This window comes from Embiotoca jacksoni, unplaced genomic scaffold, assembly GCF_022577435.1.
Source record: "Embiotoca jacksoni isolate LCO1_2020_lvr unplaced genomic scaffold, fEmbJac1.0.p SCAF_37, whole genome shotgun sequence".
Classification (NCBI taxonomy): Eukaryota; Metazoa; Chordata; class Actinopteri; family Embiotocidae; genus Embiotoca; species Embiotoca jacksoni.
Window position 1 is genome coordinate 3,454,157 of NW_027185389.1, and position 17,500 is coordinate 3,471,656.

The window sequence follows — 17,500 nt, forward strand, 5'->3', positions numbered from 1 at the left end:
TCTTCCAAATCTCAACAACATGTTTATAAAAGTGTTCGTAGCTTACAGGTCTGAAAAATGTGTCTTCAGCTGCAATACCAGCGAGTGCCACTAGAGGTCGGCTCCAAAAAGCCTCCGGCTCCATAGACTCCCATTCAACTTCTCTCATCAAATCCAAAGTGAATAAAATGTGTCCATCAGTTATCTCGGTGTTGTTAGCTAAAGTCACTCCTTCTTATTAGTTTTCTGGAGGTCCATCTGAAAATAATCCCTCATTCATTAGAAAAGAAGATTCAAGAAGACCTGTTTTTGGGGGCGTGTCTGTTTGATTGACAGGCCTGTGGTGCATTCAGGTTCAAACTAGCAAAGATGGTGATGGACAGAATCTGAGCTGGAGGCTTCATGACGTTCACAAACCAATGACGTCCCTGCTGGTTGCTGATTGGTGGACCCACTGACCCACAGCATCAGTGGGTCTCCAGAGAGTCGTCATCACGACAAACAATCAGACAGCAGCTCTTCACCCTGCTGCTCTCTGGAAAAACAGCAGAGCTGAACAACTATTTATTTCTATCTATTTTTGTTTTTCTGCTGTCTTTATATATAAGCTCATTTCAACATTTATATATTTTTAGTTATATCTGCAGTTCTCGGGTGCAGAAGTTGTTTTGTTTTACAGGAACAGACTGAACTGAGGTCTTATCCTCCGTTACTCCTCTCCAGTCCTCTCTGCCACGGATGCTTCCCACTGGGACTATCTATTGCACTTGTTGTTCTGGTGTGACAGTGCATCCATTGACTTCACACACACACACACACACACACACACACACACACACACACACACACACTCAGAACAGAGCTCGACGCCACACGGGTGGGAAAAAATAATCAGACCCCCGGCCGTCGATATTAACCCCGATTTTAGCTTCTCCTCGTTATAGCGATCGAGGAACCTGGGCTCTGGTTGCCACGACGACTGCCATGGCAACTAGAGGAGGGAGGGAGGTGTGACATCATCAGAGGGGGGTGAGTCACCGCGGTGGATGTACAAGTCAAGTCAGGGATGGAGGATGTTTTTTTTTTTTTTTTGTCTCGGGCTGCTGTGTCAAGTAGAAAAAACAGGCGGAGACGAGGAACGGTCGGGGGGGGGGGGGGGGGCATGGTGTGTGGGGGGGGGGGGGTGAGGGGGGGAGCAGGGTATTTAGAAGTTCCTGAAATCAGAAAAACTTGCTTTTAAACACGTGGTTTTATGTAACGGTGCTGATGATTAATACTCTCACACACACACACACACACACACACACACACACATATACACACACACACACACACACACACACATATACACTCACACACACACACACACACACACACACACACATATACACACACACACACACTCACACACACACACACATATACACTCACACACACACACACACACACACACACACACACTCACACACACACACACACACACCACACACACACACACACACACACACACACACACACACACACATATACACTCACACACACACACACACACACACACCACACACACACACACACACACACACACACACACAGCTCGCCCTTGACGACTACAACAGTGCTCAGCAGCTACTCGATGCGAAGCGTTTCCAGCTGGATAAAAAAACCTGAAAATAATCCAACTTTGGTTTGTTTTTTTCACCAATCAGCTGTTTCAGATGTTTCTCGCTGCACAAAACAGAACAGAAAAGTCATTATTTCCGTCGTGTCATTAGAGGCAGCAGCTCTGGGTGGACCTGTCGCACTCGACAAACAAAAGGAAACTCTGCGCTGAATCTATTGTTCCTCTCTCGAGTGCTCTGCTTCAATCCTTCCACGTTCATCTTTATTACGGAGGCCGTTTGGAGACAAAAAGAGGCAGCGAGTCCCGAGAAGGGCTCTCGGTCATCTGTCTCCTCAGGTCTCCGTCTCCTAGCAACCTTTTGTCTCATGTTTGATCAGAGGAAACATGTTCGGTGCCTCTTTTTCTTCTTTTTAGCTTCGTGCCGGAGCGATTTGTCCCTGAGAGGGTTCAAGGAGACGCCGCATACTCGCTGCACGTCTCCGATCGGATATCGACTCTTCCGTCAGACCGGATGTCGGTTTATAAATGTTCCGTTGAAGCATCGCAACCAAATTTTATACAGACGAAATCCAATTAATGGAGGAAAGAAAAAAAATGCCAACAAACTCCCAAGACAAATAAAAAACCTTCTTCCCTTTCTGTCAGATCCACCAGAGCACTAAATATAAGATCAATAATATGACCACGACGTGACCACGTGAACATTTGTAATTTCACCGTGGACCTTTTGGAAACAGGAAATCTTCCTGAGTGTTCCTGAGCCCATGCAGTGATTTCCACTGAGTCTAAATCATCAACAGAAACCCTCGAAATGTTTCAGAAAGTCTGACGGAGATGAAGCGACGAGCCGGGCGAGGTGTTCTGATGACATCACGTTTCAAGAGGGGCGGAGCTTCACCGTCCCAGACTGAAGAAGAAGGAGCGTCAGGTGAGGAGACACCAGGTGGGGTTTTTCTTTGACGTTGGTGGAAGTGGTGCAACCGTGAATTCGTCCCCCAGAGTCAGACTGTCAACACCGAGTTCCACTGGGAACCTTCTGAGGAGTCTGAGGGTTGTTAGCGTTGTTAGCTGGTCGTTAACTTGAGTTTAGCTGTTTTTTAATAAAATTGTTTCTTGGTTAGTTTTGTTATTTGGTTTTTAGCGTTGTTAGCTGTTAACTTGTCCAGCCGGTGTTTAGCAAAAGTAGCTGTTTGTGAGCTGGATATCGGCAGGTTGTTATGAACTGTTCGTTAATTTGAGTTCAGTTGGTTTTTAGTGAAATTAGCTCCTTGTTAGCAGGTTGTTTGTGTGGTTAACAATTATTTTGAGTGAAGCCGGTTTTTTTTGGTGATATTAGCTGTTTGTTAGCTTTGTTAGCTGTTTGTTAGCTTTGTTAGCTGTTTGTTAGCTTTGTTAGCTGTTTGTTAGCTTTGTTAGCTGGTTGTCAGACTGTCAACACCGAGTTCGACTGGGACCTCCTGAGGGGCAAAAACATTCACTGCAAAACCACCTGAACTTTGTCGCCATGGCAACAGGCTTCTCCAACACGCCAACACGCCAACACGCCAACACGCCCGCTCACGGCCAGTCGAAGACGGGACGAACACAGTCGTAGCTCCCCATCACTCCTTTACATTAAACTGAAACCTTCTTGTTCGTTTCGTGTCCGTTCGAGCGTCGGAGGTTTTCTACGACGAACCTCCGACCGGCGACACGAACACCGTCAGGTCGGTTTGACCTGACGAAGACTTCCTCTTCCTCTTCCTCTTCCTCTCCGAGGTCAGAATGATGTCACGGAGGAAAACACACGTTTATGGTACGAAGACAAAACAAGAAGAACCTCCTTCTCTTGCTGCGACTGCCTCCGTCTGCGGGTCTTAAAATAGAGACGCAGAAATAGAAACCCGACCGGAGCGTCCGTCAGAACGCCGTTCATGACGGGACTCCGTCCGAGTCGAGCTTCTGAAACACCCGGCGGTGATGAAGAGCGTTTTAATGAGTCATCATCGTTGCGTTGAGCCGCCGCCTGCAGGAGTGTGAAACCGGCGTGAGGTCTGATTTCAGCGCCTCCTGCACGCATTGGTTTTTCATCCGTTTCTCTGCTGCTGAGACAACGTAACGTTCAGCAGGAGGAGGAGGAGGAGGATGAGCAGGAGGAGGAGGAGGAGGATGAGAAGGAGGAGGAGGAGGAGGATGAGGAGGAAGAGAAGGATGACAAGGAGGAGGAGGAGGACGATGATGATGAGGAGGAGGAGGAGGAAGAGAAGGATGAGAAGGAGGAGGAGGAGGACGATGATGAGGAGGAGGAGGAAGAGAAGGATGAGAAGGAGGAGGAGGAGGAGGAAGAGGAGGATGAGAAGGAGGAGAAGGAGGAGAAGGAGGAGGAGGAGGAGAAGGAGGAGGAAGAGGAGGATGGGAAGGAGGAGAAGGAGGAGGAGGAGGAGGAGAAGGAGGATGATGAGGAGGAGGAGGAGGAGGAAGAGAAGGATGATGAGGAGGAGGAGGATGAGAAGGAGGAGGAGGAGGATGATGATGAGGAGGAGGAGGAGGAAGAGAAGGATGAGAAGGAGGAGGAGGAGGAGGACGATGATGAGGAGGAGGAGGAGGAGGAAGAGAAGGATGAGAAGGAGGAGGAGGAGGAGGAGGAAGAGGAGGATGAGAAGGAGGAGGAGGAGGAGGAGGAGGAAGAGAAGGATGAGAAGGAGGAGGATGATGAGGAGGAGGAGGAGGAGGAGGATGAGAAGGAGGAGGAGGAGGAATCATGTTGGATGCAGCGAGCGTCTCCCGTCAGTCAGAAGTGAGACGGAGATGTTCCATGTTTTTATTCACGTGTCCGTCCGACGTCCTGAAACTCAACAAATCCCAATTTGTGCAACGACGCTTCTTCCACGACGAGAGTCTCTCGGTTCAAAACGCAAACACGATGAATATTTTGTCGTAAACATCAGTCCGTCCTCGAGCGACATCACACGAGAGGGTGACGCTTTACCGTCAATAACAACACGACATGCAATGGGTCATTTAATAGACCTAGAACAAGTAGAAACTACATTAGGTTACATATTGTATGAAATTCTATTCTAGTTATATATTCCCATTGAGAAGGTGGAGTGATATTTCTGGTGATGTCATGATGATTTGTTCCAAATGTTCAGTCGACCAATCAGATTGTTGTATAATGTAATTTGGCCGAGATCAGCGCTGCTAACTGACGTCTGAATCCAGATGTGTTGAACTAGTTATGAAAGTTTAACGTGAAATGTGACATGTCAAACGAGATATACTGACAACATCACGTGAATAAATATCAAACTGAATTTTTTTTTTCAGAATATAAAAGCATATTTGATGTAGAATAATAAGACTTTTTATATGAAACCAATAATCCTGAATAAAGAAAGAGTATCGCCAATGATTGTTTATACATTTATATATATATATATATATATATATATATATATATACACACACACAAACACACACACACACACTGACAATCCACAGAAAACTAACTGACTTGCAGTTGCGTCCTTTCCTACCCATGTTGTCTCAATCCTCTGCCATCATAAAGGTCACCTGGACTTGATAAGTCATAAACACGTTATATATCCAGGATGTGGTTTCATTCGACCTCCAGAGGAAACCTCACACACACTCTGACTGAAGAGGCCTCTCCATCCTGATAACACGGCCCGCTTGACCTCTGACCTCTGAACACGGAGCAGCATGTGACCTGTTATCACAGCTGGCACGTCAAGAACAGACATGTTTCATTCATCATCTTCTGAAAAACACGTTTCATCTTTCTGACCCAATAATGGAGCTTTAAAAGGATTTCAGGTTTGGTTTCAGTTGATATATTTTTTAAACATATTTCAGTGGATGTCCAGGAAAATATGTTTCAGTCCAAAAATAGCTACAAAAAGAAACTAGAAAAACAACAACAACACAGTTAAGAGTGTTTTCTAATTCCCACCTACATATACAGCAGTACGACCAAGCAGCTTCTAGTTTTTATCTCCATGCCGACACGATGGCACCAAACAAGAAAACCTCAGAGGACAAGATGCCTGGTTGTTGTTGGTGGTAAAAAAAATAGTGCTTCCATAAACTGATGTTTCTACATCATATTTGTGAGCGAATTTTCATTTATCAATCCAGTTTCTCCAGCTCATAGAGTCACTGTCTCCTCCTGGAGGTCTGTTTCAGTCTTTATCTGGAAATATAGAGCATTTTGGGGGACAATAACTGGACATGGGAGGAATTCAGATATGGACAGATATAAGACATCTTTACACTTGTCCCTCCAGTCAAAGTTTGTGCCAAATCTGAAGAAATTCCCTCGAGGCGTTCTTGAGATATTTGTATACACAAGAATGGGAGGGACGTGAGGAAACAGTGACCTTTGACCCTCAAAATTTTATCTGATCATCGTTGAGTCCAAGTGAACGTTTGTGCCAAATTTAAAGAAATTCCCGCGAGGCGTTCTTGATATATCTCCATCATGAGACCATGACACGACTCAGCAGAACTGAATCAAGCAGAAGATATTATTCATATCAGTAAATTATTCCCGGTGCATTAAGTGAATTAGCTGCATTAAATCACCTCCATTGATCTAACCCTCCACCGCACTGAGGCTCAAACTGTCCAATCAGCAAACAGCTTCAATATCAAACTGACACGTCTGACAGGATTTACAGAGATCCTGCAGGAAAACACTCCGACATCCACCTCAGAGAGAGTCTTTACTTTATTTATACTGTCCGTGAGTAATGATATGATTCAGTTATTGTAATGGAATTTAGGATAATCATGTATAAATACATTTTATGTGATATATGAACGTGTAATATATGTAATAAAATGACCAAAAACCATAAATCAAGCAAATATCTTCCAAATCTCAACAACATGTATATAAAAGTGTTCATAGCTTCCAGGTCTGAAAAATTAGGTTTTAAGCTGCAATTCCAGCGAGTGCCACTAGAGGTCGGCTCCAAAAAGCCTCCGGCTCCATAGACTCCCATTCAACTTCTCTCATCAAATCCAAAGTGAATAAAATGTGTCCATCAGTTATCTCGGTGTTGTTAGCTAAAGTCACTCCTTCTTATTAGTTTTCTGGAGGTCCATCTGAAAATAATCCCTCATTCATTAGAAAAGAAGATTCAAGAAGACCTGTTTTGGGGGGCGTGTCTGTTTGATTGACAGGCCTGTGGTGCATTCAGGTTCAAACTAGCAAAGATGGTGATGGACAGAATCTGAACTGGAGGTTTCATAACGTTCACAAACCAACGATGACATCACTGATGTCATCAAAACATAAACACTGACAATAAATAAAGGCTAACTAACATTACAGCTATGTACATGGAAACTTTTATGTTACATTTTTAAAACTCTTTTCCAGACAGGGAAAAGAGTTTTTAAAATGCCCTGCGAACATGAATGAATATTCTTTCATCATGTCATTGAAGCAGACAGTCGAACGCCTGCGTCATGAGACTGCACCACCGGCCTCCTTCAGACGGCCGTAATCAGGTTATGTGAGGTTTAATAGTCTGGATTAGAACTCATCAGGAATCACAGCCAAGAAGCTCAGACACCGAGCTGCTGGTCAGCGTGGGAACGTAAAGACTCTTCACGTGCTGCCGGCTGAGGGAAGGAGGTTATGAAGTCTGCTTATTTATGAGACTATTTGTTGTGAAGATATTCAACCAACCATCAGTGATGTCATCGTTGGTTTGTGAACGTTATGAATCCTCCAGTTCAGATTCTGTCCGTCACCATCTTTGTTAGTTCGGAGCTGTTTGGAGCAGGAAGTGACCATATTTGGACGAGCTGGGGGAGGAGCCAGCGGTGGATCTGACCGATCTGATTGGAAACCTGACGATACTACGTCCCGCCCACCGATAGCTGTAACCTGACTGCACCACAGGCCTGTCAATCAAACAGACACGCCCCCAAAAACAGGTCTTCTTGAATCTTCTTTTCTAATGAATGAGGGATTATTTTCAGATGGACCTCCAGAAAACTAACAAGAAGGAGTGACTTTAGCTAACAACACCGAGATAACTGATGGACACATTTTATTCACTTTGGATTTGATGAGAGAAGTTGAATGGGAGTCTATGGAGCCGGAGGCTGTTTGGAGCCGACCTCTAGTGGCACTCGGTGGTATTGCAGCTGAAGACACTTCTGCATCGGAACCATTTTACAGACCTGAAGCGATGAACTCTTTTAGAAACAGTCTGTGTTGTCCAAAAATACATCAGAGACACACACAACCATGTGGTTTAAAATAGTCCAGACAAATCCACCATTTCCTGTAGCTGCTTTAGGAAAATAAAATTGCTTTTTTTACATTAAATTGTGAGTTTGTTTGTGTTTTGTCTGTAAAAATGAAAGGTTTGAGGCCCCGACAGTAAAGATGGGATGTTTTTAATCCGGCTGTCGTGTCGCATGGTGGCGAGACATCAGTGTGTGACGGTCAGGTCCGACAGCAGGAATGTGTTCCTGAGGGCCACCAGGCCACCTCCAACACCTCTGCTGTGATAACCGGGGGGCCACAACGCCCCCCCCCCCCCACACACACACACACTCCCCTCCCCCCGACGACGCCACACACACACCCCTGAAAACCATCCGTCTCTGATTCATCCTCCTCCCTCCCTCCTCGCTGCCTAATAGGATTCCTGCTCCACCGCCTCCCGTCCAGACGCAGCATCACACGTCAGCGGGTGGAGAAGCCACGGAGCCACGGTGGCACCAGACGGAGCCTCTGATTGGTCGACACCGCAGATTCATGTCCAGTATGGGCGTCTAAAAATCTGACTTTTTTTTTTTTTACACTCAATTATGAAACTAAGCGCTCCTTTGAGGATATAAATAAGACAGACGGAAGCAGCGATGTTAGAGAACTTCACACCAACCAGGAAAACAGCTGCACGTCAATGTGAAGCATCTCATCACGTGTGTTTCAGGTGAACACGCCTGACCTCGTGATTCATGTCATGTAAACTCATCTTCAAGATTTCAGGTCTTCAGGTGTCACAACAGATCAGACACTGATCATCTCAGTCTAATTAATGAAGTGATTAAAGCTGGAGGGTAGCGTGTCTCACACACACGGAACAATAATAAAACGTGTCCGTCTTTATGAATGAACATCATTATTTACAGTAAACATAAACAGCCTACATCAGCTGTTTTTATTACTATGAATTGAACCTGAAGATTATTTCCTTATTTAAACGTAAAAATAATAAATGTCAGAAACTCATAAAAACTACACAAAAGCATATTTAGATTTTTGTTTTGATTTGAGAAAGATATTTAATTTTCTGTCACACAAACAAATAAAGCAGATTAACTGGTATTTTTTTTTACTATCAATTAACCAGAAGATTATTCCCTCATTCAAATGATTAAATGTTTAATATGTCAGAAACTTTAAATTTCTGTTTCTGGAAAACAGTTAAAAAAAAAAAAAGATACTTAATTTAAAAACAAATACAGCAGCACATCTGCTATTATTATTGTCAGTTAAACAGAAGATTATTCTCTCAGTTAACTGATTAAATGTTTAGTTTGATGTCAGAAACTTGTGAAAACTACAAAATAGTGTATTTAAACGTCTGTTTTGGTCTGAAAACCATTAAAAAAAAAAAAGATATTCAATTGACTTTCACATACAAACCAATAAAAACAGCCGATCTGCTGTTTTTATTGATGATTTTGTGACAAATAAATTACAAATATATATGAATTGATCACAAAAATGGACAAATAAATGGCAAAAAATAAATAAATAAATAAATAAAGATGCAACAATATCAGAGCCACATATTGTAAATACTAAGCGGAGGTGATAGCAGCAGATATCATGAGGTCAGACTCGGAGGGCCGCGCGCAGCTTCCTGCCACAGCACCGCGTGTGTGAGTGACAGGTTGCAGATCTTACCTGTCAGACAGGTGCTCAGCGACAGCAGGGCCGCGAGCACCGCAGCCTGGCCGAGCAGCGGAGCCCGCATTCTGGGCAGAGCTCCGACGGCGGGTCGGGGACACGGAGACCGAGCGACGGAGGAGGAAGAGGAGGAGGAGGAGGAGGAGAAGGGCAGTCGGTGCCGATCATTCCCCCATCTCCTGGTGCTCAGGGAGGGGAGAGGACTCCGGAAATAAGAACAACCAGGTAAATACACAGGAAGGAGCCGCGGGGAGGTCGGTGGAGGTCGGCCGGACGCTGCGCTGCGTGTCTGCCGCGGGAGGGCTGCTCTTCTCCGGGGACCTGCTGCTCGGTGCACCGACGGCTGTTGGACTGATCGTGTTCTCCTCTTCTGCTGCTGCTGCTGCTGCGGAGGCACGTCGGCCTGTGACGTCAGCCCGCTACACCCCCTCCCTCCGTGCTCCGTTCAAGTGCAACAGAAGATCAAAGACACTCATCCTTTGTCCAGGTGAGTGTTCGATACGGTGACCTTTGACCTTCAGGAAAAAACGGCCTTAAAATCTAGTTATGAACATTAAAATCTTCTTTCTTCTTCTTGTCATCTGCTGCAATGTTGGACAGGAAACAGAAATCAAAACAAAAGAGAGAAAGGCTGTTGTTTTTAAATGGGTAAAAGAAGAAAGGTGATTAATGGGATGGATGCTTTGGCGCCCTCTGGTGGCACCCAGTTAAATAACACTCTTCTGGTGGAGAAGGAATCCGTAAAAATCCTGATTTTTAAAACCTTTCTAACAAAAAAAATACATTTACATTTTATTCCTCTTTGTAATTGTTTTCTAAAACTTGTAGCTTTGTTTCTAGTCAAAGCAACAATATTTAAGCTGGAGAAGAATTTTATTTTCCGTTTTCTTTCATTTTGATTTGCTGTATTGTTTATAAAACATTGATATATAAAGCTGTAAAAACTGAAAACAAAAATGGAAAAATTGTGAATTCAACTTTATAAGTTGCTGAACTGAAATAAAAAAAAAGAGAAAAAAGTGTTTTGCAGGAGAACAGCAACAAACTGACGAGCTCATTAATCAATTCATGATTTATTATCAATAACAGCCATTTTTATATCACACAAATAAAAAGAATCTAAAATTAAAGAGAAGAGGGTGCGAAATAATAAATAAAACAGGAAGTGGGAGATAATGAAACGATATATAAAATCATGTAAAATGAATGTTTGGTACTTTTATACATAATATACACAAGCTTTCTTTCAATGAAGGATGAAATCATAATAAAATGATGTCGTTCCCACCGACGCTGAAGAAACTGTCGAGTCAGCGTGTCGTCGAGGCGATGAATTATTTATATGGAAGTTTAACGGTTTCGAAATAAAACCCCAAAAAATATTCTGGAGCTTTTTGTTGTCACACTTGGTTTCAGATGCTCGTCGACTTAAAACTCGTAAACAAACAGCACAAACTGTTATCTGTATGAAAAATGCAGGTCCTTGAAGGCCACACACAGGTTAAACGGGGACAGAAGGAACCTGAACTCATCGTTTCTGTGAGCATTAAAAAAGACAAGGACGGCACCGGAGCCCGGCTTGGTGACGGAGACACTGAGTGACTCCGAGAAGTGAAGTGTAAAGAGTCTTTAAAAAAAACAACAAAAAAAAACAATCAGGGGGTCAGTGAACGCATCATCACTGCTCTCTGCTCTCTGAGTCCCTGCTGTTATCGGGCTCTGCAGCTCCTCCTGTCTCCTTCACCTCCTCCTCAGGCTGCGGGACTGCTGTACTGGTGGCCACCTCCTCCTTTGCTGGCTCCTCCTCCTCCACCACTGGCCCCGCCCCCTCATTTGCTGGCTCCGCCTCCTCACTGCTGGGAGAATGGAAGCTGCTGTTGTCGTGCGGTGGCAGTGGCGGGAGGTCGGAGGTCGTCTCTGCAGCTTCGGGTGGGGTTTCCTCAGGAGGAGGCGGAGGTAACGCCTCCTCTGACTCCTGCTGGTCGGAGGTTGGATGCACCTCCTCCTTCTCCGCCGGCTGGCTGTCCGCTCCCTTCACCTCCTTCCCTAACTCCTTCCCTAACTCCTTCCCTACCTCCTTCTCTTCCTCCTTCTCTTCCTCCTTCTCTTCCTCCTTCTCTTCCTCCTCTTTGGCTGAAGCAGCTGATTCAACCTTCAGCAGGACTTCTTCATTCTCTTTCTTCCCGACAGATCCGTTCGACATGTTCGGAGGTTTCTCCTCAGAGGAAACGTCCTCCTCCTCCTCCTCCTCTTTCTCCTCCTCCTCCAGGATGTCGTCCACGCCGGGCATCTCCATGCAGGACTCTCCGACGGAGCCCTCCACCTGGATCATGGACACCACCTGCTTCATCCTCCTCCTCTTCTGAGACTCCCCGCCTTCTCCCCCGTCAGGGTCCTCCTCCTCCCCCGCTCCTCCATACTCCCCGGCCCAATCGATGGACGGGTTGTCTCCCAGCAGCAGCAGGTTGGGGTCGCTGTTGCTGAGGACGATGCTGTCCCGGTACAGGTTGTGTCTCCTCTGGACGGCGGCCTCCTTCACCGCTGCAGAAGGAGAGAGGAGGTTAAAACGGGATTCTACATGACGTAAATAAACACATTTAAAGTCTCCATCATGTTGCCTTCAGGAGTCCAAGTGGAAATCACTGCGTGGGCTCAGGAACACTTCTGAAAACCAACACAGTTCATCGCTGCGTCCACAAATGCAGGTTAAAACTCCCCAAAGAAGAAACCAGATAGAAACATGATCATGGACGCTGCATCCTCCAGGTTAAAGAGGAGAGGGAACATCCAGCTTGTTATCAGTGCTTGTTATCAGTGCTCAGCATGGCTCCGTAGTAGAAGAGTCCGCTGATGAACTGGCCTCCTGCAGTCCAGACCTGTCAATCACTGAAAACATCAAACTAACCCTGAACTGTCGAGCAGCTGAAATCCTCTGTCAGGCAAGAATGGGACCACATTTCACTTTTAAAACTCCAGAAACTGGTCTCCTCAGTTCCCAGACGTTTACAGAGTGTTGTTAAAAGAAGCGTTGATGCAACACGGTGGTAAACATGAACCTGTTGCAGCTTTCTTTTTTTTTTTAAAACACGATGCCATCAAATTCAAAATGAGCACATATTTTTCATAAAACAAAACAATTTCTCAGTTTTAACATTTGATTTGTTGTCTTTGGTCTAATTTCAATAAAATATGGGTTCATGTGATTCTGTATGTTTTTACATTTCACACAGCGTCCCAACTTATGGAAACGGTTGATCCCTAATGTTATGAAGGGAGCTGCAGTGACGGGCTGTGACCACCAGGGGGCTCCGACGCACTCAGTGAGACTGCAGTGGAACAGTAACAGAAACCACTGACCCATCATGATGTCCTTCATCACCGAGTGCAGCACCACCTCCTCGAAGATGTTCTCCACCAGGATGAAGCGTGAAAAGTCCTCAAAGATCAGCTCCTGGAAGCGCGGCAGCTCCTGGTGTTCGACAACAAACAAACAAACAACAACAAACCTGTCAGCATCTGAACACTGTATTAGTGCAGGTTGTTGTAACATCGTTGTTGATGTTTTCTGGATGTTTTTTTTGTTTTTGGTGATGTAACGTTCAGGGACCCACCGAGCTGCAGGAAGGGCTGAGCTGCTTCAGCATGTACGGGATGAAGATCTGCAGCAGAGCCTCGCGGAAGAAACGCTTCCTCACCGTGCTGCTGTCGTAGTCAAATTTCTAAAAATACAAAAAAAAAGAAGAAGAAAAATATCACTGAGTACAACAAAACCCAAAATAATCCAACATGGAGAAGAAAAAATATATGCGTGTGTGTGTGTGTTTGCCCTGATTTCTGAGAACAGTGGGGAAGTATCATGACATAGTGCGGGTAAAAAAAAAAAACTACAGCAGAGGTGGAGGCTCCGCCCACAGTGAGACACAGAGATCAGAGGACACAAACACAGCAGAGAGTCTCAACACTGAGCTCGAAACACAACGGCTGCTCAGAAATTAGGGGAAATAACAGAAATACTGTATTTATCAGGAGGACCAGGGGGGCGGAGCTATAAAGATCAAAGTTACACCGCAGGTTGACCGAATGCTGCGACTTTTCAAAATAAAACAAAGAAAAAACTAAATGGCACAACATGCATGCGGACGAGTGATGTGATACAGTGATATGTATGTATGAGAGAAGTTGAATGGGAGTCTGTGGAGGCTTTTTGGAGCCGACCTCTGGTGGCACTCGGTGGTATTGCGGCTTTAAGACAACTAATTTTTTTTTCCGAGCCGGAAGCTACGAAGACTTTTATATCCAGTCTGTGTTTTTACCTTGATGACTCGGTCCTGGCAGCGCTGGATGGTCTTACAGAGGTCCTCGGTGCCCTGAGAGTCCAGACTCTGGTGGAGGATCTGCTCGAACGTGTACACCGCGTCGTCCATTTGCTGCGAACACACACAACGGCTTTCAGAGGTGATCACAAAAAAGATGTTTTTGGATGATGTGGCGTACGCCACCGATGAAATATCCACATATTCACAGCGTCAAATTTAATAATGCAATGCTTCCACTTCTGCTGGTTCTGCACACAAACATCTCCTCCATACTTCCCCTGAGACGACACCAACCGAACCAGCCGATCGGCCATAAACGCTGCAAAAACAGAAGCTGCAGAACAACTTCTCCTCGTTTTCTTCACAACACGAGAGTTCAAACGAGGGAAACTAATTAATAACTCCCCCAAGCCTCTTCATCATCATCATCATCAAGTGTTTGATAATTCAATAACAACTGAACGACTCTCTGTGGAAATAAAAATCGGATATTGACCTCGTTATCTCCCGGATTTGATCAAACTAGTCATCAGAGTCTTTATGAGCTTCCAGGAAAACCAAGAGACACTAGAAATACACAACATACCATTTTACTTTGTATTTACTATCATCATCATCATCCAGTGGTGTAGAGTATACAAGATATATTCAGTATATGAGAATATACTGGAACCAGACGTAGAGCTGAAGCACCTCTCCAACGGTCAGCTGACCGGTCGGTGCAGAACTTCTCTTTTTTTTCAGCTCCTATTTCTTCATATTTTGTTTTTTATTGGTGCCATTAAAATGATGCCAAAGTATCTTTTAGCTGCTGTTACGAACAGATCGTCTTCTGTCTCCCAATTTCTGAGCAAATTTAGGGCCGTTTTCTTTTTTTTAGTTAAAAAAGAAAAATCTGGGAATAATTTATAAAAGCTACTTTATTTCAACATTATTTGAACATGTAATCTTCGTCCGAGCCCTCGGTGTCGAGGTCCCGACCGCGAGGAAGACTCCGTCAGATGACGACGAGTCAAAAAGCTGCATACTTTGTCATGAGATATCTTTTACAGTGTAGAAGTTCAGGAACGGCTTCACAGCTTGAGGATATGTAGTTTCTAAAAGAACGCTCGAACTCTGAATGACCTTGAGTTAAAGTGTACCCCCCTCCCCCCACTGTCTCCGGGCCCCACAGAGGAGGTCAGGATAAGTGATTTCTCCTTGACGGGGGTGTGGGGGGAGGAGAGGGGGGAGGGGGGGGGGCTGCATGCCGGCCTTTTGGTTCTCTTCCCTGACACTTGGAAGATTTATGAAATTATCCGAAGGGCCCTGGGCTTTTTTTACATCAGGAAGAAATACTGTTGCTACGGTTACGCACGCGCTCACACACATACACACACACACACACACACACACACACAAACAAAACAATAATAATAATAAAGTAGCTGCATTTCAATGTGGAAACATTCATGTTTTTACTTGAAATAAGTGGATTGTTGTACTTTTATGGGCACGAAAAAAAAAGCCGACAAGAAACGGTTGGTTAATTTAACACTAAGAGCTTTTAAATAAAATAGATTGATGGACTTTTAATCTTTCCTTGTATTTGTTCATGCAGATAAGTTTGGGTTTTATTTTTTCCAGGTCTTTGCATTGATGTCAATACAATGGAGGTCATAATAAAACTAAAGATTTTAAAGTGTTTCTTTGTCAGACAGCAGTGAAACGGAGAAAACACTGGACAGGACATTAAAGTCTCCATGAACACAACGCTCTTATTCTGAAGGGCTGCAGTCAAAACATTGGCGACACACACTCACACAGATCATCCACATTTTAAGCTTCTTTTTTTTTTCTTTTTGCAGATTGGTGTAAAATCAAATTTGTGTGTTATCAGATTATCTGTAATCCAGAGAGAACAGACAGCAGCTGACATGATGCAGGAGGTTTCTGGATGATAAATGACCTGAATCAGAGACTTTGTGAAGTCTGACAGGTAAAAACCAGCATTAAAGGATTATTCCAGATTTATTACAACATTTTTAGTAGTTTTCATCATCAGTCCAATCATATATTCACCTTTACTTCCTGTTAGGTAGGTTGGTAGGTATTTACTTTATTAATCCCCGAGGGGAAATTTTTTTGACTGTTAGTGCAGAGCTTTACAGGGAGCAGATTTACAGATGAAGTTCTGGTCATGCTTTTATTTTTGAAAGGTCCCATTTATTGTACTGTGAAGGTCTCATAAAAAAGTAGTTGATATTTAGCTGGAAATTAAAAGTAAGGTCTGCAAATATAATATTTAAAAAAAGCTCTTTCCTTCAGCCGTTCTCTATCTCCTCCTACTGTGCCTTTAAAATGCATTTTATTCTAAATTTGATCTTGAACTGTTCTATTTTTCAAAGACATGTTTTTATGTCCTTTTACATCCGTTTGTATTTAAGCACTTTGAGCTGAATTTCTTCTGTGAAATTTCATTATTATTTATATTTCTACATAAATTCCACAAACCTGTAAAATAAACTCGCTGTTAAACTCTGATGTACTGATGTCTATAAATTATTTTGTATTTACTTCACTCATAATTTCCTTTCTTTTCATTTTCTTTTTTTACCTTTGCTTAAAAATCAGTTTGAGACGCAAAACTAAGGAATTTCTAACGAAGCAGAAAATGTAAAACTGCCGTTTTAAAGAAGCGAAGAGAAGCGTCACCTCTCTCATGAGGATCTGGGCTCTCTGGACGAACACCGACGGGCTGGACACGTCGAAGCGCTGCTGCAGGCCGTCCAGACTCAGCTGCTCCACCTTCTCGTAGCAGCTCTGCATCTTCACCGGATGGAAGGCCAGCATGGAGATCTTCTCCATGTGCTGAGGAACATGGGAGGAGATGGGATGGAGGTCAAAAGGGGAATAGTGACCAGTTTTACCTCCTCCTCCTCCTCCTCCTCCTCCTCACCTGAGCCACCGTCTCCTTGGTGCCGTCGTTCATGGTGTTCTTGCTCATGTCCACCAGCTCCCTGAAGAAGACGTCTCGGACCTCGGAGAACCCGCGGCTGGTCGGCTCCATCAGGGCGTCCAGGATGGATCCGATGTACGGCTGGATGCTCACCTTCAGCAGCTTCTCCGACTTCGGGAGGACCGCGGCTGAACGCAGGAGAGTCCAGGAGTCAGTATTTAAGGAAGAAAACAGCTCGTGCAGAACAACTTCCTCCCGCTGGAAGCAGATCGACGCTCGTTTTATTCTGACGGGAACATTCCAGCGTTCATTCGCTGTATTTTTCGACACCACGTGGAAAAAGGTTTTAGCTATAATAATAGAAACTAATAGGTTAGGTTAGGTAGGTAGTTACTTTATTAATCCCCGAGGGGAAATTATAAATAAATAATCCATGATTCTGTATCAAATATAATACAATTTACATGCTTGTGTTTTATTTAGTGGCTTTAATGCCACTCGTATATTCCATTTATCATTTGATGTTACTTTGATGTCAGTTTACTAAAATATATTAATCTACAAAAAAAAGAGGCTTCGTACCAGATTTAATCTACCAGCTCATTTCTACCTGCAGTCCCACTGAACAGGATTAAACACAAATCCAGATATTAAATTAATACAACCAAAAATATACAAGAACAGGTTGTCAAATGTAAAAT

General features: G+C 44.1%; 2 protein-coding genes across 2 annotated transcripts in view; both read right to left on the minus strand.

Annotated features, from left to right (window-relative positions):
* Positions 1-9,892, minus strand: part of npdc1b (neural proliferation, differentiation and control, 1b) — an 18,868-nt gene extending 8,976 nt beyond the window's left edge. The window contains exon 1 of the mRNA XM_069166090.1: positions 9,543-9,892. Within this exon, the coding sequence (XP_069022191.1) occupies positions 9,543-9,612 (70 nt within the window). The 5' untranslated portion in view covers positions 9,613-9,892. The remainder of the gene's footprint in view (positions 1-9,542) is intronic.
* Positions 9,893-10,602: 710 nt separating this feature from the next.
* Positions 10,603-17,500, minus strand: part of niban2b (niban apoptosis regulator 2b) — a 22,467-nt gene continuing 15,569 nt past the window's right edge. Inside the window, exons 9-14 of the mRNA XM_069166089.1 lie at positions 16,800-16,987; positions 16,556-16,711; positions 13,859-13,972; positions 13,157-13,264; positions 12,903-13,014; positions 10,603-12,086 (exon numbers count right to left, since the gene is read on the minus strand). Coding sequence (XP_069022190.1) covers positions 11,224-12,086; positions 12,903-13,014; positions 13,157-13,264; positions 13,859-13,972; positions 16,556-16,711; positions 16,800-16,987 — 1,541 coding nt within the window. The 3' untranslated portion in view covers positions 10,603-11,223. The remainder of the gene's footprint in view (positions 12,087-12,902; positions 13,015-13,156; positions 13,265-13,858; positions 13,973-16,555; positions 16,712-16,799; positions 16,988-17,500) is intronic.